Source organism: Drosophila albomicans, chromosome 3, assembly GCF_009650485.2.
Source record: "Drosophila albomicans strain 15112-1751.03 chromosome 3, ASM965048v2, whole genome shotgun sequence".
NCBI lineage: Eukaryota > Metazoa > Arthropoda > Insecta > Diptera > Drosophilidae > Drosophila > Drosophila albomicans.
In genome coordinates this window covers 49,393,954-49,416,920 of record NC_047629.2, presented here as the reverse complement: position 1 = coordinate 49,416,920, position 22,967 = coordinate 49,393,954, and the positions used below count along the sequence as shown (strand labels likewise).

At 39.6% G+C, this 22,967-nt stretch overlaps 6 protein-coding genes and 1 long non-coding RNA gene across 9 annotated transcripts in view; 4 read left to right on the top strand and 3 right to left on the bottom strand.

The window, feature by feature from the left end:
- Positions 1 to 4,323: 4,323 nt before the first annotated feature.
- LOC117568709 (uncharacterized) lies at positions 4,324 to 5,313 on the top strand. The gene is made up of 3 exons (XM_034249523.2): positions 4,324 to 4,518; positions 4,914 to 5,044; positions 5,112 to 5,313. Exons 1-3 carry the CDS (start codon positions 4,449 to 4,451, stop codon positions 5,226 to 5,228), a joined length of 318 nt encoding a protein of 105 aa, XP_034105414.1. The 5' UTR covers positions 4,324 to 4,448; the 3' UTR covers positions 5,229 to 5,313.
- Positions 5,314 to 7,698: 2,385 nt separating this feature from the next.
- On the bottom strand, positions 7,699 to 8,547 carry LOC117572010 (acanthoscurrin-2). Its single transcript, XM_052003607.1, has 4 exons — positions 8,500 to 8,547; positions 8,091 to 8,363; positions 7,957 to 8,003; positions 7,699 to 7,886 (listed from the first exon to the last, which is right to left on the bottom strand). Exons 1-4 carry the CDS (start codon positions 8,545 to 8,547, stop codon positions 7,775 to 7,777), a joined length of 480 nt encoding a protein of 159 aa, XP_051859567.1. The 3' UTR covers positions 7,699 to 7,774.
- On the bottom strand, positions 8,313 to 8,573 carry LOC127565510 (uncharacterized). Its single transcript, XR_007954825.1, has 3 exons — positions 8,500 to 8,573; positions 8,422 to 8,436; positions 8,313 to 8,363 (listed from the first exon to the last, which is right to left on the bottom strand). It is a non-coding gene; the product is annotated as an uncharacterized LOC127565510 (long non-coding RNA).
- An 860-nt stretch (positions 8,574 to 9,433) lies between these two features.
- On the bottom strand, positions 9,434 to 13,359 carry LOC117570998 (uncharacterized). The gene is made up of 3 exons (XM_034252947.2): positions 13,171 to 13,359; positions 11,533 to 12,809; positions 9,434 to 11,472 (listed from the first exon to the last, which is right to left on the bottom strand). Exons 2-3 carry the CDS (start codon positions 12,618 to 12,620, stop codon positions 10,158 to 10,160), a joined length of 2,403 nt encoding a protein of 800 aa, XP_034108838.1. The 5' UTR covers positions 12,621 to 12,809; positions 13,171 to 13,359; the 3' UTR covers positions 9,434 to 10,157.
- A 640-nt stretch (positions 13,360 to 13,999) lies between these two features.
- LOC117570854 (aldo-keto reductase family 1 member B1) lies at positions 14,000 to 15,503 on the top strand. The gene is made up of 6 exons (XM_034252733.2): positions 14,000 to 14,124; positions 14,264 to 14,431; positions 14,499 to 14,671; positions 14,726 to 14,870; positions 14,956 to 15,153; positions 15,213 to 15,503. The coding sequence occupies exons 1-6, from the start codon at positions 14,047 to 14,049 to the stop codon at positions 15,402 to 15,404; spliced, it is 954 nt and encodes a 317-aa protein (XP_034108624.1). The 5' UTR covers positions 14,000 to 14,046; the 3' UTR covers positions 15,405 to 15,503.
- A 648-nt stretch (positions 15,504 to 16,151) lies between these two features.
- LOC117570886 (transmembrane protein 267) lies at positions 16,152 to 17,926 on the top strand. The gene is made up of 3 exons (XM_034252784.2): positions 16,152 to 16,391; positions 16,465 to 16,937; positions 16,993 to 17,926. The coding sequence occupies exons 2-3, from the start codon at positions 16,644 to 16,646 to the stop codon at positions 17,395 to 17,397; spliced, it is 699 nt and encodes a 232-aa protein (XP_034108675.1). The 5' UTR covers positions 16,152 to 16,391; positions 16,465 to 16,643; the 3' UTR covers positions 17,398 to 17,926.
- Positions 17,927 to 18,573: 647 nt separating this feature from the next.
- The window catches only part of LOC117567446 (calcium-binding protein E63-1), a 49,450-nt gene continuing 45,056 nt past the window's right edge, over positions 18,574 to 22,967 (top strand). Inside the window, exons 1-2 of one of the 3 annotated variants that reach the window (XM_034247453.2) lie at positions 18,574 to 18,670; positions 22,155 to 22,356. In XM_034247453.2, the coding sequence (XP_034103344.1) occupies positions 22,321 to 22,356 (36 nt within the window). In that variant the 5' untranslated portion in view covers positions 18,574 to 18,670; positions 22,155 to 22,320. Of the gene's footprint in view, positions 18,671 to 18,754; positions 18,772 to 22,154; positions 22,357 to 22,967 lie in introns of those variants that run through there. The other 2 variants (XM_034247454.2, XM_052003703.1) reach the window with 2 other exon arrangements.

Here is a 22,967-nt window from a genome sequence, read left to right as displayed (position 1 = left end):
ATTGATGATTATTGATAGCGTTTTAAATAGCATTAAATGCCTATATATACATACATACATATATACATAAATAAATTAATAAAAAACCAAAAAAAAAGTAAATAAATAAATTCCATTGAACAGTAGTGGTAACAATTATGTGATTTGCAATTTTACATTCAAAATATATACATACATACATATATATACATATAAACAAAACAAAACAAAAACAATTACGAACAAACAAACAAAAAATATATTGTATATTAAGGCAAGCGTTTAATTGATTCATTTACAAGTTAGATTTATTTATACATATTATAACAAACAAAACAAAAAATGAATATAAAATACAAAAAAAAAATGCAAACAAAATATTTTTACACAGAAGCTTTGTTTTTAGACATACATACGACAAGTTAATCCTCCCCCTTAGAGTCCCACGATTCGACCAGAAAAAAAACCCCCAAGAGAAGTGTGCACTTATCCCTCAAACCCTGAAAGACCCCGCCCCCGCACCCGAATTCATTTCCAACAGACAGATTGGTTGGAAAAATCCATGCAGAATGAGATCAAGTTCAATGACACCAATTAACTTTTAATTATTATACAAAATGAGATATTTTATAATGGACAAAAATAAAAATGTAAACAACCAAAAGACGAAAAAACGAAAAAAATGAAAACCAAACAAATGAAATGAAAACAAAAGCAAATGCAAAAAGAAGATGAAGTGAAGTGGAGGTATATAACGTAAAGATATTAATTTATATATTCATATATTAGAGATGCAAAAAGACTTGAACAGTTATATATACATTTAAATTGCAATATATTGTAAACTTCATTAAAACGGATATATACACACACATATACATATACTACCACTTACACACATACCTACTCTATATATGCTTACAGTTATGATGAACCGTACATACATACATACATTCATACATATATACATTCTAGTATATAAAATACCACAAACAAAAAAAGGAAGAAAGAAAAATAAAAACACGTAGCTATGTCAACATTGTCAACTCTTTTCAATGAAAACGAACGACGATAGGCAGACATTCAGACAGGCAATGACAACCCTATAAGTTATCGCAACTACAATTTTGCGCAGCAACTGTACTGTGTACTAGCATATATTTATGATGACGATGATGATGATGAATGAATACTCTCTTATGTAGATCCACAGCGATTTTAATGCAATGCATTTTTCTCTTAACTTACATACGTACTTACTTAGCATTCGTTCTTGTTCGATTTATCGATTTATCGATCGACTTTTAGTTAGATAATGTTTTTCCTCTACAATGTGGGAATGTGCAAGCAAGCAATTAAATAGTTTCAGCTTTTGTAGGAATTTAAAACGAAAACACATAATAACAAATAAAAATATATACATATACATACAAGTATAATAAACAAATTACTAAACGAAAATCAACATAATAATCAACTAACACACAAATATACACAGAAACTCAAAATGTATCTAGATGACTCGAAATTAGCAATTGCCCAAAGTATTCTACAATCTAAATACACTCACACTCACACAGAATCGATCATACTTTGAGCTATCGTCTTATCGATATCGATATCATATACATAATGCTGCATAACAGACTTACAAACATACTATACAATTTACATATACATACATACAAACGTACATTGCATTCATAAGCATACTACAATTTTTACGGCAAATATGTAGAGTATACTCGTATTACCTATTATATTCCCCAAAATGCTTATCCATTCTTAAATTTAAAATGAATACATAAAACGAGAAACGAAAAAACAATGAAAATTCACAGAATCCATAACGGTATAATAGTATATTCATACTACATTACATTACATTACATACATACGATAATACATGCATACATACGAGTATATAACAGAAGGAAATGCGCAAAAAGAAAAACACGGAAAATGCGAAATGCAAATGGCATGCAATTTAACGAATCGCAAATGAAATGAAATGAAATGGAGTGAAGTAAAGTAAAATGAAAATGAAAAGACAACACAAGTCAAATCCAAAAATGATAATATTAATTAGATATAGTTACTTATTATAGCTACACCTCCACATTAGTGCAGCCATGTAACTATTTTTAGAGCCTCGGAAATAAAACATACATACATAAAATACATAAACATATTAAATAAACGACAGAGAACAAAATTTGACAATTTGTTTTACTTATGTGGAGTGGTTGAGATGGTAAGTTAAGAGATGGAAAAGTAAGAATGGTACAGGTATTATTCTAAACATATTCCAAGTTAATATACTGAAATACTAAACATACAAAAATATGCCAAAGTCTATAATTGGTATATCGTTGCACTATTACAATCAAATTAACTTTCAACTACAAATACAAAAATATGACAAAGGATATATTTGGTATATCTTAATACTATTCCATTTAATGTGACTTTTGTTACATTAGAATACCGAAAAACTAAAAGTATTTAAATATACCAAAACCTATATATGGTATATCGTTACACTCTTGCATTGAAAATACGTTTTAACTTAAATTTAAATACTAAAATACTCTAAATACAAAATTATACCAAACGATATATTTGCTATATCCTTACACTATTGCATTCAAAATATCTTACATTTAAAGCCAAACTGTTGGTTAAAATTCACGTTCAGAAATTCCTGCTCTTTAAAATATTACTCATACGTAGCCTGCAATTCTTGAGTAGAGCACAAACCTTGCTTTTATTGAATTTAAACTTTAATTGGTAATATCCTTAACTGTCACTTAACAACGCATTAAACAACCCATCTAGAAATTTAGTGCCATTTTGTGGCTCACGTCAACTCACATTAAAAACTTAACACAAATTTCAGGTTCAGGTCACACAATCGGACAATTGGCCCAGTGCTCGACGTAGACATAGTAGACACATGAGAGAGAAAGAGAGCGAGCGTAGAGTCAACAATTCGATGTCAGCATTTATACATATTTATCTGACATAATCGAAAATTTGTATGACACTGCACTCACTGTCTATACATAAGTATGATTCGAATGGAAGGGAAGGAGATGGAGAAAGTGGTCGGAGGGTGTTGAGTGTGTTTAAATGAAATTGCTTGATTCGGCATAAACATATTTACTCTGTTGAATATTTGCTCAACAATTTGATTTGAAATCTTGCGCCCTTACATGCCACTTGTACAACATCTAAATGGAATTGTACCAAGGACGCGCTCAACGGAACAATCGAAGTAGGCAAACAAGAGCAATAAAACAGCGCCCCCGTCGCCAATTGCCCGCCAATCTCCTCCCACCTTCCACTACAGTACCCAATCCCAATGCCAATCCCAATCGCAATCCGCAACGCAATCCCTGCCGCCTTATATAGCCTTATACCCATAGTGAATAGTCAGTGTCGACAGTCGGCAGCGGCGGCGGGTATTCAATGTACTCGTAACAGCTCTACAGATGTCAGCAATTCTCTCGATTTGAATACACTCAACAAAAACGAAAGTGGGCAAACAATTCAACAGAGAGCACAAGCAAAATGTAAAGAAGAAAAAAAAAAAGAATATAACCAAACTGGAAAATGCTAGGCAAATGGGGAGGTGGAAAAAGATGCAGAGGAACCCGCGCAAATGGCTTCTCTAACGACCCAATTAATTTGAAACAAAAAAACAAAGTACAAAAAAGTTGGAATAAAAAAAAACTCGAATACAACAAGACAGAAAAGAAAAGAAGAACAGAACGCAACGAGCGTTTGAATTCGAAGAAGCGGCAATGGCAACTGCTTTATGGCCACAGACTGGGTAACGCCGCAGGCCACTAAATGCCGTCTCCAGCAGCAGCAGCTTCCTCAACAGCTTCAGCTCCATCTCCAGCTTCAACTGTAGCTTCAGCTACTTTGGCTAAGGCAATTGTGCGAGTAGTAAAGTTGCCACAGCATACAGAGCTCCAAGTAGAAGTTGATGAGAAGTGTTTGCTAAACCTCATACCCCTACCCCTACCCTCTGGCCCAGCCCCTCCCTTAGACCCATTGTGGCAAAAGCTGGAAAAGTTCGCCAATGCCGACAGCTTCATTACAGCCATCATCATCATCATCTACCCATGAGTAATTTGCCCCAACAAAAGTTTATTTGTTGCTGGAGCAGAGCTCAAGCTGTTGATGATGACGACGTCGACGACTGCGAAAGGAGAAGAGAAGAGCAGAGCAGAGCAGAGAACAGCAAAAAGTTGTGGAGAGGAGCGTTGAATGCTTAGAACAACAGAGAAGAGCAAAACGATATAGGTTTTAAGCACAGATGCGCAACGATCTCAGCTCAGTCTTCAAACATCAGTCTCCAGTCTTCAATCAGGTTGTCTGTCTGTGTTGTCTGCTCTAAACACAACACAAAAGAAATTTTGCACAGAAATACGTAAAACACTACATTTTAACTCTGGACCATGTTCTTCAAGTCGAGCTGTGCTATTTTCGTCGCTGTGATTATGCTTAGTTTATGCATTTTGGCCACAGGTATGTGTGTTTATGTTTATTTATTACTTTGACATATATATTTGAGTAGTATGCGAAATCAGTTATTTTATGTTATTGCACATCTGTTGCGAAGATTTTCTATTGTTTTCGCTGTGCGTTGAATCGAGTTGAAACAGGTTTTCATTTCTATAAAAACCATCTGCGTGCATGGGCGTAGAAGACAACGGGGGACGACGGGAAGCGAAGAGACGTTGTCAGCAGTGGCAACGGCAACAGCTCTTCGCAACTCGCAGCTCGTTAGTCATAATTACGCTGTCGCTTGGAGTCGTGATTCAAGATTTCCGGTTGTATGTCATAGAAGATTACCGGGCTGATAAGGAAAGAGCTGCGCGTCGAGGCAATGATTTAATGGCTTGTAATTAAATTTTTCTTAGCTGCGCCCTATCAGGAGCTCGAGCCCCGCAAAGGTCATGTGCCCGTCTACATACGTCACGGGGATGAGGCTCTGAGTAATATACATCCCGGACTCGCTGAGGCCTTCAACGAGCAGACACTGAAAGCAGAGGTAAACCCCGAACCAAAACCCCAAACAACAACCACTCGAAAGTTAAATGAACATTTCTCTTCTGCAGAATCTCGTTGAGGAAGCGGCGCCAGCAACAACCGTAGAAGCGAAATCAGATCTGGCTGAGAGCTCAACCGTCTCGGATATAGCTAGTTTTGATGCCATCAAAGCTAAGGATGAATAAGACGAATAATAAATGTGAATGCAATTCAATAAATGCGTGTAATTCGAATGTATCTTTGAGATACATTCTAGTTAATACTATGAAATATTTGCGCCTGCTTTTTGGCTGCTGCTGCTGCTGCTGCTCGTTAACTACTGGGGGAGGAAGCAGCGTCTCCAACTCGTTGGCTCCAAATCGCCTTAGAGCTTTGCGTGTGATTTACTTGTTGTGGCCCCATTAGTGAGACAGGAACTGGCTCTCAGTCTTCCCCTCGTTTCTCTCCCTCTCTCTTAAAGATGCTGTCGCCGCCTGGGATGCGGCGTCGCAAACGTTTTGTAATTAATATAATGGCGACGGCTGTGCTCTGGCAATGGGAAATGGCGTCGGTGATGGCGATGGCGATGGCAATGACGATGAAGCCGGCGATGGCGATGGCAATGGCAATGGCGATTCCAAAATGGCCTACACACGTTGCGGTTCTTTTCCGGGGAAGAAGGGAGCGGAACTGTGGCGGGCTGCAGCCACAAATTGTTGTTTCATTGTCCTTGTAGCTGGGCAGGCAGACCAGAGCCAACAGAGGCTGTCTAACGAGCAATAAAACTAAATACATACACATAAAGTTAATTATAAAAGGGCAAAAGGAAATTGAAGCTACCATCAGACTATTGAGCTGTCGATGCAAGTGACGGATTAAGCTAAAATAGTCAGAGCTCGAGTTGGATACCGGAATTCAGACAGCGGCGGCAGAGGGGGGCGGCAACAGACGTAGCTTTTGGCCAACAACGAAATCAGCTAAATGGAGAGCGAGAACTTTTGCCAAGAGACGGCTGCAATCAAGAGGGCATTAAAAAAAGAAACAAAACCCAGCGTACAAAAAACAAGGAAGACAGCTCAAGGAGAGTGTGCTCAACTCCCGGTTACTGCGTCTCATTGTGGTTGAGTAAATTTTGGATTTGTAATTAAAATCAAAATAGCATTAAGAGTATGTAATAAAATGGTTTTAATTTTTTTAATTTAGAAGATTGACAGTTAAATACTCTGCTTAAAAAGGAAAGGAATTTGCGTGCTTATAAATAAAAAGTAAATCCAGAATTGTCAACTTAAGTCAAAACGAAAATTTTTAAAAAACATAAAACAATATCCAATGATATCTTAATATTGCTTTGCAAAATAGGATTACTTACAAAGACTAAACATTATGGTTAAATTGCGAAAATCGGCAGTATAACATAATACTCTTCATATAATAAGTAGGGAAATTTCTATCTAATACTTTAAAGAAAAATAGAAAACTGTGAACAGTAAGTAACAAGTGGTGCCTCAATACTAACATTGATCATTCATTGAAAAAATACTTTACTCATTATTTCTCTTTGGTCAAACGCTGTTAGAAATCATATTATATAAATTTATTACATAAATTTGTAAATTTGCAAATGTAATGTAATTTATGTACATAAACGATAATTTATATCATAGTTTATCGATTCGCTCTATTAAAAGTCAGTTGAATCTTGAACTCTTAAACGAAAGCGACAAATAGTCACTTTTCGTATTATTATCTACAGAGTACGAGTATATGATATTCTTTCTAATGTATGCTCTTTATTTTCTAAGTCTTATACAATTTTCACGAAAAAAATCCGCTCTTGGTGATACTAGGCGTATGAGTAATAATGTAAATTGGATAGACGGGTGCATTTTACTGCCTGTTACACATTTTACTGGAACTCTATCAAACTCTCAACAATCTACGCACATTTGATGAGCACAGGGTATTGCAAAAGGAATGAAATCAACAAAGAAAAAACTACGCGTAGTAAAAGCGATTTTTATGGTGCCTGCCGTTTAAGAACTGCTGTTGAATTTAAATTTGCTTGCGCTCACACGAGAGCAAAAGTATCTGCCACAAACAGCGGGAGCGAGACACTGATGCAGGAGGAGAGAGCGAGGGGGAGGGCAAGAGAGAGAGGCAGTTGAGTAAGCTCATGTACGGCATCGTTTGTATCTCTGTGTGCGTTCGAGCGCATTCAACCTCAAAATGAATAATTGCATATGCTTCAATGATTTGCGACTTTGTTCGAATGCGCTACAAGTTCGCAGCGGTCAGCTTTAAGGATGCTGCAAGAAGCAGGACACCAGTCGTCGGTGTTAAAGGCAAATGGCGAATGGCAAATGGCAAATTGCGATTGGCGATTGCCGATTGCCGGATTGGGTAAATGCGGATGATGATACTCCTATATATAAATTGCTGGCTAATTTGAAAATTGCTCACTTAATTGCATTGCTGATGGCCAAAACGAGCGCTTAAACAATAATTGAGTTAACTGTTATGTGCTGGCGATTATCGAGCATTGCCAATCGCCATGTTAGCCTCTCCTCTCTTCACTCTGCACTCTCCACTCATATTATTATTATCATTGCCCACTGTCCATTGCCCCATTAAAACCACAGCTACTGCCCACAGTCCAATGAGATTCGATGGCGGCCATCTCGTTTTACTTAGCTTTTTATTACTTTAATGTGTGCATACTTCTCTTACACTCCTCTTACACTCCATCCCACGACTATTTGCCCAGCAGTCCACCCAGAATGCCGCCTCCGGTGCCGCCGCCAGTTACTCCGGGAATGCTCACAAGATTGCCCAGCAAATTGTTGCCATTCAGGTTGAGCAGACAGCTGTCAAAGTGTGGATTACGTGAAAACTAGCAGCCAAGGCAGCTGGAAGTGAGATGCAGCAGTTACTTACCGCAGATCCAGACGTATGACTTGCTGGCACGCCCATTCTTGCAGGCACTGTAATGCATTTGTCAAAATAGTAGTCTCTCTCTCTCTGTTAGCTCAGCTTCGCTATCAGCATGATTTCCGATTTCCTGCACTTACCTTCAAGCTCTGCGGTGATGGACGTGGACAGCTCTCAATGCTGGGACCGCCACTTCCACCTCCCCCACTACCTCCTCCTCCACTGCCGCCTCCTCCACTGCCACCTCCCCCACTTCCACCACCTCCACTGCCTCCTCCTCCACTACCGCCTCCTCCACTTCCACCTCCACCGCCACCTCCTTTGCCATCTCCTCCTCCACCGCCGCCTCCTCTACCACCGCCTCTGCCACCTCCCCCGCGCTTGGGATAAGGATACGGCTTTTTCTCCTCAGGCTTTAGCCAAAGCAAGGAGTTAAAACATGAGATACCAACATAACTATAGCATACTTACATTATGGCAGCACACCTAAAATCAAATAGAAACTCAATCAATTTATCTACTATCTTTATCTTTAACCCCTTGACTTACCAATGCCAGCAAACCCAGCGCTACGACTAACAGTAAAAATATACGCATTTCTCTTGGCTTTCCCTTAGACTCTGTTGACTCTCTGCCAAGCACTTGAGGTTTTTATACTCACAGCTTACAATGCATCCAGCTGTTTTATTATTATGTCATATGTGGGTCAATAAAGAATGGAGTTTATTGGGATAGTCTTGCTATTGAATCAAATCATTATCAGTGCTTAAAGTTCTAGTTGAAAGGAAAGCTTTTACGGGAATACAAAAAAATTATATATTGAAATTAATTAATAAATGCAATAATAGTTATACAAATAGCAAAGCTCTACTACTCTCTAAAGAGACCAGAATATGATTAATTATAATATCAAAAGTTTCTGAATCAAAGCAGTTGCTGCATCTTGACAATTCCTAAAGCCAAAAATGTCTAGCTAGATTTACTTTTAGAAAAAGTATAAAGTTTACTCCCTGATTATAAATTTAACGTTGCAATAAAATAATATGCCAATTGGTGTTAACGTAATTGATATGTTTATTAAAAAAAGAATATGGCTCTGCTTTTAAGTTTTCATTAAAACCACTTGCAAAATCTTATATTTTCTTTATACTGATCTATAAACGATAAAGATGGTCTAACAAATAATTTTTCTATATGATAATCATGCAAATTGAATTCAATTTAAACAAATACCTTTTCAATGTTTAATTAAGGTTCCTTAACTACATAACACTGTGAGCTCGTCAGACTTTCTTCTCAGATTTCATATTATGTTTTATATGATTCTAAAAATAAAGAAACAACTGTTATATAATTTTCTTAACGAACCAAAGAATCTGTGATTTACACATAATTTTCCGCTAAGTGATACTTAGCTATTAAACCCATAGAATCCATATATTAAAAGTCATATTCTACATTTTTGATATTCGTAAATATTTATTCATTTGATCATGCAAACCATTTTACACTTACATAAATAGGTAGGTTCATTTTCATGACGAGTACTCATTGAATCAATTGTGAGTGTGTGTGTGAGTGTGTGTCTCGAGTGTTTATTTGTATTCATTTATTTGGCAACTATATAGTAAGTATATATAAGATATATACCATATATATGTATGTATATACGATACATAAGAACTAATTGTACAATAATTCATCTAATAATACAATTGTATATACGATATATTTATGTATATAGATTTATTATAATATATATTTTCATTTAATATTGTGTTCAATTTTCATTTAGCTATTCGATTATTCGTAATTGGCATCCAAAAGAACGGGGTCTTAAACGGAGTGATGTGGAGTGGTGGGAGTCAAAAGGGCGCAAGGTGGGATGAGGTGGGGTGCGGGGGTTACACATTCATACGATTATTATTAATAAGCATTTAGATTCTCAGTTGTACAGTTAGGTGATTCTAGTAAGTCTAGTAATGCTAGCAATTCTATTACATTTTGAACTCGTAATCGTAATCGTAATGGTAATCGAAATCGTAATCGTAATCGAACTTGAACTTGTACTTGACTGACGTTGAGCTAACGATCGATAAATCGCTTGATACTTTTTGTGGGGGGTGGAGAGACTGACAAAATCTGAACATTATGAAAGTTACACGGACAATGCCGGCTACAACAATAAGATGGTGATCAACTCATCCTCAGGCGCACTGCATCTTCTTGCAGTTGCACAGCCACTTGATGATTCTCGCATTGCGCTCGACAATCGACGGCGGCTCCGATGGCCGATACGGTTGCGTCGTCTGCGGCTGTGTCTCTGTGCTGTCCGGCAAACGCATCGAGTCCACCGTGCTGACATCCGAGAAGAACACCGTACTCGAATCATCCGAATCGGTTTCGGGATTGCGTCGCCTCCTCGGATGACTGTAGATCTCATGGAACGCCTCATCGTTCAACCCGAGACGATCGAAGAACTTCTCCAGCTCACTGATGCTGGCATTCAACGCCTCGCGTTCCATGTCCAAGCCATGGGCTTGGGTCAACGCATAACCATCCGCCGAGAAACCTTTGGGAAAGAACACATTCTCGTGCTCAATGCTGCTGCGCTTATTATACCCCGACGTTGCCTCCACCGCAACACTGGTGTTAATCGGTGAAGTTCGCGGTTGCACTGGCAATCGATTGCGATTCTTAAACCGGATGCAACGCTGTCGCTTAAATTGTATCGGAGGCGGACTGATGTCGTCCACCGACGGTGCCGAGCCGGGACTCTGCACCAGCGAGCTCTGCGAGTGATTGATGCTCGTGTAGCCCTGCGAGCTCGTGTGCAGCTGCTGACTCGAGGAGCTCGAGTAGCGCGGCGTCGTCTGCGTCTTGAGCCGCGGCGATGGCGGCGTCGGCGTATAATCATCCTGGAAGGCCTCTGGCACCTCCGGTGTGGGTGTGAAATTGAGCAAATAATCCGCCGCAGCAGCATTGTCATAACCGGACATTGTGGAGCTCACCGCCACAGCAGAGGACAGAGGACCTCCGCCAGTGTCCTGTTTGCAACGACAATCGATGTAGTCCGTGTTGTTGCGACTATGCAGCGGCGGATAATCGCCAGCCGGGGTTACATATCCGCAGTACGAGTTGGCGCTATGCTGCGTGGAGGAGCCGCTGTCACGTCGCGGTCCCGCAACCAGATTGCAACAGTTCTTGATGGTGCCACTTGCGGTGCCCGCTGCTGTGGTGTCACGCTGTCGCTTGTAGCACGGTTCGCTGCGATGCGTATAATGTCCAGAGCTGCCTCCCGAGTCGCGATTGATCGAGGACTCGCCAGCGGACTTTATCGAACGATTGCCGCGACTGCAGCAGCTAAGGATCTCGCTGTGCGGCGAGTGACGACTGATCTGTGTGTGCAGATCGGGCAGCGATTTGTGGCTGTTGATGTTGTACTCGCCGCCGGTATAAGCGGCACGCTCCTCCGGATTGGCCACCTCATGCGAGTGCGAATAGGAGCGCTGATAGTTGTATCTGCAAAAGGTAAATAAATTAGTTATAGAGTGGGGAAAGGAGATCGAGAGATGCACTTACCTATAGCGCTCATTGTGCGCCTGACTTGACTTGTTGGCCGCATACTCCGCTGGCGGACTGATCGGTCTGTAGTTCTCTGTGAGCACCAGCGGCTCTTCGCCTACATTAACTCCACTCCCATCGCCCGCATATGACGCATACGCCGCGGTGTCCCGTCCAAAGGCATGCGCTGGCAAATAGAGCGGCGGCGGTATTCGGCTCAACGCGCTGCTCTCATCCTCGCCATACTCCGTGGGCAGCAGATCGCTGGCCTCCTCATGTCGCCTGCCACGCTCCTTACTCGCTTCGGAGCCGAGCAGCATGCGCAGCTTATGCTGCAGCAGATTGTTGTTGACCGCCGAGCCAGCGCGTTCCCTTCCCAAGCCATGTGACTGCGACTGCCCCGCACTGTGACGATGCTGATGATGCTGATGCGGCGGCGGCTGCGGCTGCTGCTGGTGATGATTGTGCATGTATTGCTGCTGCACTTGCGACTGTTGCTGCCGTGTTAAACTCATGTAACGTCTGTCCTCCAGCTCATCGTAACCTGACGCCCCACTGTAACCCACATGCGTCTCCTCCGGTCGCCGTCCGCGCTTAACACCCGCTCCAGCGCCATTTGCCGCAGCTGCCGCGGTGCGATAACCCGATTGCTGCAAGCGCTCAAAGACCGCATCGGATTTGATGTAGAAAGGCTTCGATTCGGCGAGCAACTCCACCGCTGACTTGCGTTTGTTGTAGTTGTAGTGCCGTCCGCTGCTGTGGTAGAACGAGCTGCCGCCATGGGCCGCATGACCTTGACTCTGACTCCAATAGTTGCGGCAACCGGCCGCTGTCTCGGGCAGCGCCGAGGCCGACAGCGGACGCTGTGACATCGTGCCCGCAGACATATAAAGTCCTCCGCCGTGTCCATTGTATGGCGTATCGACGCTCGGCTGACCGAAAACCTGCTGCTGGCTGCTGGCGTACAGCGTTTGGCTGGCGGCACGCGAATACTTGGGCATCGTGGTGTACATGGCGGGCGTGGAGCCGTGATGGCCGCCGGGGGAGCTGCTGCCGTTGCACGAACGCTGACGCGGACTGCTGCAGCCATGTGCCACGGTGGCCATGTTTGTCCCCAAAAATAGCCTTGAGAGTTGCGCTGTCAAAGTCGCAGTCGCTGTCGATGTCGCAGTTGCCTTCTCAGTCGCCGTCACTGTCACCTGCTGCTGCTGCTCTTGTAGCTGCTGCGGCGGCCTCGACTAGGGGGTCGGCAGTTGGGGGCTGGGGCATGCGCAGTTGTAGGCGTGCTGCGTATACTGAAATTACAATACAAATAATTTTCAGCTGCGCATTGCTTTTGCATACACCACATTCACATTCAGCTAAAAATTTAACGCTTAACGAGTATTTCACACACACGCAACGCACATTAATTAATTGATTGATTGACTTTTGATTGATTGATGGCTCGACTGTAGCTCAAAACTCAATTAAACTTTAGCTTCACCTTCAGCCAGACACGCTTTTTTTAACTACCACTTTTGCCATACTTTTACTCCAAATGTTTTATGCACAACACACTATTATTAAGTATACGCCAAGGATACACTTGCGATGCAGCTAGCACTGAGGGAGCGTCTGGAGGGGGAGCAACGCAGGGCGGGGAATGCAACTCACCAGCAAACCGAATAAATTCCTTTAATGTGCGTTTTTCATCCAGTGTGCTGGCATGTGACGGTTTGTGGGCAAGGACTACGACTACTAACTACATTGTGCCACTTTGAATAACAGATGTTGTGCCAATTCCACATCGTTCCAGCTGCCAAAAAGCTCACGCCAGACATGCGCCAGTCCAACGCTAATGCTAACGGTCGTCGCAGCTTCCAAGCACACGACGAGCTTAGCGAGTGTTCTAAAATTCAAATATTATATACACAACATTAGCATTGTTTCATATTCATTAGAAATTTAACTTAAACTTGATTTCCTCCAATTTTGTTGTCTATTCATATGAAGAATAAGGAATATTCTAATAGCTATTAAGAATTAAGATTGCCGCAGCTTCCAAGCACACAACGAGCTTGGGAATTGTACTAAAATTCAAATATTATATACACAATATTAAATTAAATTAAAATAATTCTGTTATTGAATTATAGTATAAGTTAATTTTGTTTCGAGAACTTTGTAACTTTGAGACAAAATTCCTTTTTTGTTTTATTTAAAATTTATGAATATTTATTACATAATAAAAATAATATTCCTTTTTTGATGTATTTAAAATCAATGACTATTACTTAATAAAAATAATTATTACTTTTTTACTTTATTTAAAATCTTTGATTATTTATTATTTAATACAAAAATTATTATTCCTTTTTTGCTTTATGTAAAATCTATTACCTTTCTATATAGCGTCTCCAAAGTTCGCTTATGCCCCACACTACCCAAAGCTTTTTTAGAACACTCAAAGCTTTCGTTGTCACTTATAAAATAAAGCTAAGTGACGCTAATGAGCAACAGTTGAACAGCAGCTGCGAGAGAATCTGCAACATGTCGGCATCGAAAGCTCTCTACGTTAAGAACAATAATGGAACACAAATCCAGGCAATCGGACTGGGCACGTATACGGTAAGACTACCGATCTGTATTTTGATCGAAATTCCCGAGCTTATCAGACAATGCCTGTCATAGAATGACATCGCAGTGTTACAGTTTTTTTTATGACTTACAATTAGCGCTAATTTTTATACGTTTTACGTGATTGCAGTCACTTGGTGGCGATTGCGAGCGGGCAACGTTGCATGCAATTGACGTGGGCTACCGGCACATAGATACCGCCTACTTCTATGAGAATGAGGCTGAAGTGGGCGCTGCGGTGCAAAAGAAAATTGCCGAGGGCGTCATCAAGCGTGAGGACATCTTCATTACCACTAAGGTGAGTTCAACTCTTGTTTGACCTTTGGCACAGTTAGAGGACTAATTGCTGGATATTCTTTGCGTAGTTGTGGTGCCACTTCCATGAACCGGAACGCGTTGAGGCCGCTTGCCGCAAGACGCTGGCGAACTTTGGCTTGGAGTATGTGGATCTGTATCTGATGCACTGGCCCTACTCCTATGTCTATCGTGGCGACAACGAAATGATGCCAACCGATGCCAAGGGCGAGGTGGAACTCAAGTGAGTAACACACCAAAAACAACTAAAACTTATTATAATATTTAAATCCCTTAGCGACATTGACTATCTGGACACTTGGCGTGCCATGGAGAAGCTTGTTGAGCTGGGCTTGACCAAGAGCATTGGTGTCTCCAATTTCAATTCGGAGCAATTGACACGTCTGTTGGCTAATAGCAAGATCAAGCCCATTCATAATCAGGTGAAACTCTTGCGGTCTCTAATACTAGATAAACAAAAGTGATCTAACAATTTGATTCCCTTATTTCCCTTTCTCTCGCCCTTAGATCGAATGTCATCCAGCGCTGAATCAGAAGAAATTGATTGCATTGTGCAAACAACACGATATTGTTGTCACCGCCTACTGTCCTTTGGGCAGACCTGATCCCGCCAAGAAGCAGCCCAACTTCATCTACGATGATAAGGTTCAAGCTATTGCCAACAAGTACAAGAAGTCCACGGCTCAAGTGGTGCTCCGTTATTTGGTAAGTTCTCTTTACAACATTTCCCAACTGTTTCCTAGATCGACATTGTTTTATTTCAGATTGAAATTGGCACTGTGCCACTGCCAAAGTCGTCGAATCCCAAGCGCATTGAGGAGAATTTCAACATCTTTGATTTTAAATTGGATGCAGCTGATCATGCCGTGTTGGACTCTTATCACACCGGAGAGCGTCTTATCCCCATGGAGCATGCTATTAAGAGCAAATACTATCCATTCCATTTGGAATTCTAAAGGAATTTACTCAATTATTTCCACTGTTATTACTGCATATTACATTTACATATTTACATAACTAAAACGAGAATAAATAAACAGCTGTTTTTTATAAAAGCACCGGTATTATCGTATATAGACAAACACATACCATATACAGGCATGCACATGGGAGTGTAAGCCGTCTTTCCATTTAGATTTGACGTGCTGAGCTAATGGGAGCTTTGAATGGCAGCAAACCAGACGTTATCACTAGACTCGCTCACAAACATAATAACGTATCAAGATCACTTAAATATAAATAACTGGACGGACGCTATTGAGAGAGAGGGAGAGAGAGCTTTTGTTAGTTTGTTTATAAATATAAAACACGGCATTTCTATGGAAAATTCCATAGTCTGTCTATGCGACAGGAACGAGAAAGAGCTACGTTTGGTAGTTTCGTCTTGAATATTAATTTATTCGAGTAAACTTAAGATCATGAAAAAATTAGTACAATATTTTATTAAAAATAGATTTTGTATGCCATATAAAATAACATTTATAACACATTTATTTAGTTCGACTGTTTTAAATATAATCTGGGTCATATTGTGATCGTGATAAAAAAAATTAGTGAATATTAATTTTTCTTTGCAGTTTTTACTCTGTCGAAAAGTTTTAAAACATTTTAAATTTCGCGCCTTTGTTCAGTTGTAACATTCTAGGGTGACCATTCAATAAATAGAGCAGTCAGCTGTTGAGCAGTGTTTGTATTTGAGCAGAGTGGCAACGCTTGCTGGCGCCGCACACTTCACGTCGCTGTGACGCAAAATCAAAACATTCTGCTGTGGGGGAATTTTTGTTACCCAAAAATATGCCGCTTGTTGTTGCTGCTGCTGCTGCTGGAAATAAACGAGGCAACGTAATGTGGTGTACGTGTACTTGCAACCCCCAAGGAGTCACCACACTACTACTGCATTGCAGTTGTTGTCGTTACATGCGGCAAATGTGCGCTAAAAACACGTGAGTGCAAAACCACAAAAAATTCATTAATTTCACAACGCAAATTCAAATCAATTGTTTACTTGTTTTGCAGATTGTAAATATTAAATTTTGAAGTAGCGCTCGATATGCGCAAGAACAACGATAGCGATACCTGAAAAATCCAATTACAATAAAAAGACAACGTCACGCTTCCGTCCACAACGAATACTACAACACAAAGAACAAAGTGCAAGGTGCAAGTTACAAGTTGATAATTTGGAGTTGCAATCGATGCCACACTGTCACACCATGGTCTATATGCGAATTGTGCTCACAACCTTGGTGACGATAACGTGCCTGCTCGGTGACAATTTCGTGGAGCTGACACAGCACCCGCTCCTGAAAGCGTTGGCCGACAATGCGACACATGCGGCAATTGGCGCCTTGACGGGCATCGCATTTGCCATGCAATTCTATGAGCGCACCAGCCAGCTGATGGGCTGGATATTGATTTTCAGCTGCTTTGTGGTGTCGTCGTTTATCGATCTGGATCACTTTGTGGAGGCGCGTTCTCTCTACTTGGAGGTAAGCTCATGAACTATGTTTATTGTTCTTTTGTTCAACCTTCTTTTTTTTGCAGGATGCCACCAATCTGTCGCGACGTCCGTTTCTGCACTGCTCCAGCATCATACTGGCCATGCTGTTGCTCTACATATGCACCGCTTGCCTCAATTACTTCCGCAGCAGCCTGTTATTAGGCGCACTGCTCTGTGCCTTCATTACGCATCACACCAGGGATGCGGTGAGGCGTGGCTACTGGCTGTGGCCCTTCTACGAGCACACGGATCGTTTGCCGCAGTTGGCCTACATTGTGATTACGGTACTGACGCCATATCTATTAGGTTATCTGCATAATGTTTGTCGCAGCGCCTTTGTGCTCAACTTTTTGGGTCAATATGTTAAGCTTAGTGAATGCAACTATCGCAATGGAGGCGGTGGCGGTGTTGGGGGCTCAACTGCCAACTACCGTTATCTGCAGGTATAAGTTTTGTGATACTCGGACTAATGGAACTAAGATATATTTCATATACAAAACACATAAATGCTTACTTAGGCTTCAAGCTCAATTAGATTAGCTTTAAGCAAAAGAAAAACTTAAATACTTCCACATTACAGGACACAATTTTATTAACGATACGAGCAAAATACTTATTTGATCTTATAACTTAGGCATACACATAATATTATACGAGTACCTTTAGGAGTATTTTCAATATTAACTAGTGTAGTTTTTTACTAGAACTCAAATCGAAAAAACACGTACACAGATAATATCCAGATATTGTGATATTTGTAGCATAAGCATCGAAGAGTAGGTTAGACAAACTGAAGCATAGCGCACAAAACTAATCGATTTTCAAACTTCCAATTTAAATGAGATTTATTCAATTTTAAACGTAGGCAAACAAAATAAAACTAAACTAATGAAACTAATTGTTAATTATGTAATTAATTAAACAATCAATAATGTGCTAATAAATTCGCCTTGTAAACACAAACGGCAAAAAAAGTATTGGCGTTAATTACATCAGTCTGGTCGTAATCTCTATTGATTTCTTGGCCCACTCAATGTTAGCCACGTTAGTTAACAGTTGGCACTACATTTGATTCAATGTGTTATGTGATTAATCTCGATTCCAAGTATATAATGAGAAAAAAAAAAGTATAATTCGCATGTTTAAAATTTAATTGAGGAAAAAAAACTGTTGGCGATAATTTGGAAAAATTCATTGGAAAATTACGTTCGCGGCGCAATAAATAAGTGATTAAATTTGAATGTGGGAAATTAAAACGAAAAAAAACAAAGATGATGATAAAAGAGAAAACAGTTTTATAAGGCAACGAGACAAATACAAAGCATTTGTACACACCTTTAAACACATACAGAGTCGCCCACAACACACACACAACGTAGACGAGCATCGCCTTCCCCTCCTCCTTCATTCCCCCTCTTTAAAAGCAGAGCAAAGATTCGGTTGACAAACGTACAACGAATGTTTTGATCATTTGCGTTTGGACTCTGTTGCGGTTTGGATGATCGGTGCCTCAGTCTCTGCCTCAGTCGCTGTCGCTGTCTCTTTAAATTTCGAATCTGATTGCGATTAAAAAACTGTCAAAAAAAGTCGTCGTCGTGTTTTTGCTGTGTTTTGTGTCTCTGAGTGTGTGTGTGTGTTTCGTATTTTTGTGGTGAATAGAAAAGTGTTCATAAATTAGACAAGTTGGCGGAACAAGAGGATAACTTTGTTAATCCGTTTGCCGTAAGTGCAGTTTGGCAACAACGAAACCGCACTTAAAAGATTTATTTCGTTATTTTGTTCTGTTATTATTTGTTATTATTATTCTGTGCACTTTAACCTTGGTACGCTTTCACGCTTCGTTTGCCCAGCAATTAGTTAAATTAGCTTACTGCGAGAGTGCTGAGTACTCGAATGTGTCTGATGATTTCATTCAACTCGAAAATGTGTGACACACACACTCACACATACACACACACACTTGTCACACGATTAACTTTCAGTTTTTATTTATTTTTTATTTTTCGAGTAACTTGCTAAATGCTTCCCATGTTCATTTAAACGCCATCCAATTTACGCGCTGTTAATTCGCATTAAGAACTTCCTGCGATAAGTGCCACATCCATCTCACATATCTGCCTCATATCTCCACAGGCAATTTCATAATATTTATCTAACGTGATCATAACACAAATGCATTTACACTCGCACTTATATTTATACTACATGCACACACATACACATACATATAGATCGAAGCTAAAGCTAAACCATGCATATCTGCGTATTGCTTGCGATTTGTAAATTGTACAAAAATAAATCCTGTAAATATTTACATTGGAAGAATATTAGCGGCGGTGAACGAATGATCAAAATTCAAAATCTTGTTCAAAATAAATCAATGGCAAAAGGTCAGAAAACATGTGAGAATTATTAAGTGATGCTCGAGAGATACCCTGTAAAACTATTTAAGTTCTAAAACGTTCTTTTATATGTATTTAAAGTGTTTATATAAAAGTATTGTAGATCACATTTCTGTCTTTGAGCTAACAAGCGCGTTACACCATCCGTTAGATGGCGCCACAACCATAGCTTAACTCAGTTTGCTTATAATTGTTTTCAATTAATTATTTTGAAAACTATTTCAATTGATAAGCACACTGATATTGTATTTAAAATGGTTATAAAGTAGTCTTGTAGATCACATTTTTACCTTTGAACTAACAAGCACGTTGGTGACACCGTACGTTAGATGGCGCCGCAACCATAGCTAAACTCAGTTTGCTAATTATTATTTTTAATTGATAATTTTTAAAACTATTTCAGTTCTTAAAATCACACTCATATTGTATTTAAAATAATTGTAAAGAAGTCTTGTAGATCAAATTTCTATCTTTGTGTTAACAAGTTTGTTGCTTACACCGTACGTTAGATGGCGCCACAAACAGCGCTTAATTCAGGTTGCTAAATTGTTTCGCTAATTGAATCAATTATCGACACCCTAAAAAACTTCTCAATGAAACTGTAGCTATATTTAGAGATTGAAATAAATTCTAAGCTGAATGACAAATAATACTGATTAGGTATAAAATTGAATTTCTATTTTAGTTGCCGTTAAGCTCATCTCCATCATCTCCTCCCTTTCGTGAATATATTCAAACAACTCATAGCAACAGAGCATTTCACAGCGTTGGCTGTGCATAAAATGATTATTAATAATTTGTATTAAATGCATATGCAATAAGTTCTTTTTGGCACACATTCTGGCAACGCGCTGCGGCAACCTACACAAAATATTCTAGTGCCAATTTCACAGTTGAATATATATTCAAAAATCGTGTTCCATATGCGTTTGATCTTAATGAGCTGATAATGATGATGACTCTCAACGATTTCGCACACAACACAGACAACAGACAACAGATAACTTTTCAGAAGCTGGTAAACACAGTGAAGTAATTCCAACTGAAAAGCAAACAGAGTTCAAAGTGCTTTTAGGGGCGACACTTGGCAAACACTCGAGCACACGTGCAACGTGGCGTATGATGAATGTGAATGTGGAAGCACGCTCAGACGCTCGTAATTCGTTTGCAAAACGTTCGAAAAGCTGTCTCAGTAGCAAATGCGCTTTCCAAATTCAAAGTTGTGTGTGCCGTGCAGCATTGCGTATACGCCGCGTGTTCGAGTGTGTTCGTGTGTTAGAGCGACAGCTAACGACAGCTGCCTAATTAAAGAGATCATTCTTTACTGTACGCCTTCCGTCGTGTTTTGTGTTTCGTTTGACTCACTGCTGATCAGTGTTCTGGTGTTTGTGCTTGCCAAGTTTCATGTCGAAATCGTTGCCCAGCACAGACGCCCTAAATATAACTCATACGCAGCATGTGCAGCACTTAATATGCAGTTTCTGTCCAACTGACCTGCAGGTTGAATGACTTCTGTGTAAAAATATTTTATATAATCTACAATTACTCACTGCGGTTTATTCCTTACTTTATTTGATTTTGAGTTGGGGGATTTCAATAACATAAATCGACGCTAATAAACAATCCACAAATCATTCGCAGAGACACAAATCTCAACGCGCTTTGATTCCGTGATATATAGTACACATACATATACATATCTACATACATGTATCTATCAGATACATAAAATGTGTGCCATTTGGCATAATCCGCGCCGTCATAGAAACAACATTCTATACTCATTCACTGTTGACAAGAAAATATAATAATACGAAAAAAACAAAATACAAATCCACAGTAAAAAAATGAGTATGGAAAATGAGTAAATCAAAAGATGAAAATGAAATGAAATTCAAGCAACAACAAAAACTGTTTCGAAAACGGTTCGAAATTTATGAAAAGCCAACAACACATTGTCTGGCACGGCAGCTGCCGGTTTTCCTTTATTTTTATTTTTATTTCCATTTCCATTTTCATTTTATTTTTTTCTCTCTTCGAGCTGTTTTTGTTTTCATTTCGCTTTCTTTTCTTTTCTTTGCATTTTGTTGCTCAGTTTTATTTTATTTTCTTTCTGTGAATATTGTTTCTTTTTATTATTTGTTGGCTAGTCTCGCGCCCACTTTTGTATATTTTAGTTGTTGTTGTTTCGCCAACAATTTTCGGCTGCCTTCTTCTCGCCAGCCAGATCGAGGCAGGCAGCGAATGAAATGCTCAATATTGTTTGGGATTCCGTTGCGAGACGATCGTCAGGCAGAACGCGCGCGAGACTCGCAAATAAATTTCACAAAAATACAAAACCAATATTCAACAAAATCAAATAAAAATAACTACAAAATAGATTGGATCGTGACAAATTCGCAGTGCAGTCATAAACGTCAAAGATATTTTTGATAAATAACTTTATTATTTATAGAACGTTTTGCGTGGCACAATTTGTCGGTTCGTTTTCAGAGCCTTTCACTTTTGCAGTCAGCCAGCAGAAATTTGTGTGATTTTCTTTTTCTATGTTTCACTCGGCGATTTAATGGGCAATTTACTAATTGATTGCACGCGGCGTATTTAACAACATTTAAATTGTACAAACAAAGCAAAAACCATAAGTGCTAATGAGTATAAATAACAAGTACAATTAACACCAAAAACAACAACAAATATAAAATTTTGCACATTTGCAAAAAAGTGCAAAAAAAAAACACATCGTTAACGGCACTCCCTTTAAAGCAATAAATTATGAAAACCTGTTTATAATTCGATCAACACAGCACCCACAAAAAAGTATTAACTAGGGCAGCAATATAAAAATATTACACATACGCCACCGCATCGGTCCATAGACTTACTCTGCTTGCGCTCTATCCATCTCTCTCTGTCACTCGCACTCTCTCGCTCGCTCTTGCTCACTCTTCACGCACTTGTATCCTATATTGAATGAGCCCAATGAGTGGACTACGTCAGCAGCTAAAGGTGAGTAGACGTCGACCCTTATTGGGGAGTTCATAAAACTAAATCCCCAAGCTCAAGAACTGTTATTGAACCCGCAACTGAACCGAAACTGAAACAGCAGCTAAAGGCTAAACAACCCAAGCAAATGTGGCCAACAATTGTGCAAATATTTATTAAATTAGTCTCGCAACACAGAGAAAAGAAGAGAAGGCAACAGCCTCCGTCAGCGTCAGAGTCAGGTAGTAAACGTAGAAAAACTGTTTCGTCTCACCATTAATTGTTGATGGACTATAAATACAAGTTATTATATTTACTTTATGGCTTGTTTAGCTTTAAGCAAAACACACACAAATACACACAACAATAGCGACAGCTTCTATTATATTTCATAAACGTTTCACAATTCACAAAAGCAAGAGAACTGGGTGACATTTGGCTAACTAGCTAAAATTAGCTTTCATTACGTTTCACGACAGACATAAGTATATTTTAAACAATGCTCTTTACTTCAAACTTTTTAATTGCGTCTGTCAAAATGAGACCTTGTCTATTTGTTGTAATATTTTGGACAATTTATGTAATTCTTAAAAGTAAATTTGTTCTTTATTTTACGTCAATACAGAAATAACAAT

Bases quoted from the DNA above. Each gene is read 5' to 3' on its own strand.
- LOC117570998 (XM_034252947.2), bottom strand. From the start codon at position 12,620: ATGGCCACCGTGGCACATGGCTGCAGCAGTCCGCGTCAGCGTTCGTGC. The intron at 11,473-11,532 runs GTAAGTGCATCT...TACCTTTTGCAG, and splicing joins GCGCACAATGAGCGCTATAG to ATACAACTATCAGCGCTCCT.
- LOC117568709 (XM_034249523.2), top strand. From the start codon at position 4,449: ATGTTCTTCAAGTCGAGCTGTGCTATTTTCGTCGCTGTGATTATGCTT. The intron at 4,519-4,913 runs GTATGTGTGTTT...AATTTTTCTTAG, and splicing joins TTTATGCATTTTGGCCACAG to CTGCGCCCTATCAGGAGCTC. The intron at 5,045-5,111 runs GTAAACCCCGAA...TCTCTTCTGCAG, and splicing joins AGCAGACACTGAAAGCAGAG to AATCTCGTTGAGGAAGCGGC.
- LOC117572010 (XM_052003607.1), bottom strand. From the start codon at position 8,547: ATGCGTATATTTTTACTGTTAGTCGTAGCGCTGGGTTTGCTGGCATTG. The intron at 8,364-8,499 runs GTAAGTCAAGGG...CTTTGGCTAAAG, and splicing joins CGCTGGGTTTGCTGGCATTG to CCTGAGGAGAAAAAGCCGTA. The intron at 7,887-7,956 runs GTAAGTAACTGC...ACACTTTGACAG, and splicing joins GTCATACGTCTGGATCTGCG to CTGTCTGCTCAACCTGAATG.
- LOC117570854 (XM_034252733.2), top strand. From the start codon at position 14,047: ATGTCGGCATCGAAAGCTCTCTACGTTAAGAACAATAATGGAACACAA. The intron at 14,432-14,498 runs GTGAGTTCAACT...TTCTTTGCGTAG, and splicing joins ACATCTTCATTACCACTAAG to TTGTGGTGCCACTTCCATGA. The intron at 15,154-15,212 runs GTAAGTTCTCTT...GTTTTATTTCAG, and splicing joins AAGTGGTGCTCCGTTATTTG to ATTGAAATTGGCACTGTGCC.
- LOC117570886 (XM_034252784.2), top strand. From the start codon at position 16,644: ATGCCACACTGTCACACCATGGTCTATATGCGAATTGTGCTCACAACC. The intron at 16,938-16,992 runs GTAAGCTCATGA...TTTTTTTTGCAG, and splicing joins CGCGTTCTCTCTACTTGGAG to GATGCCACCAATCTGTCGCG.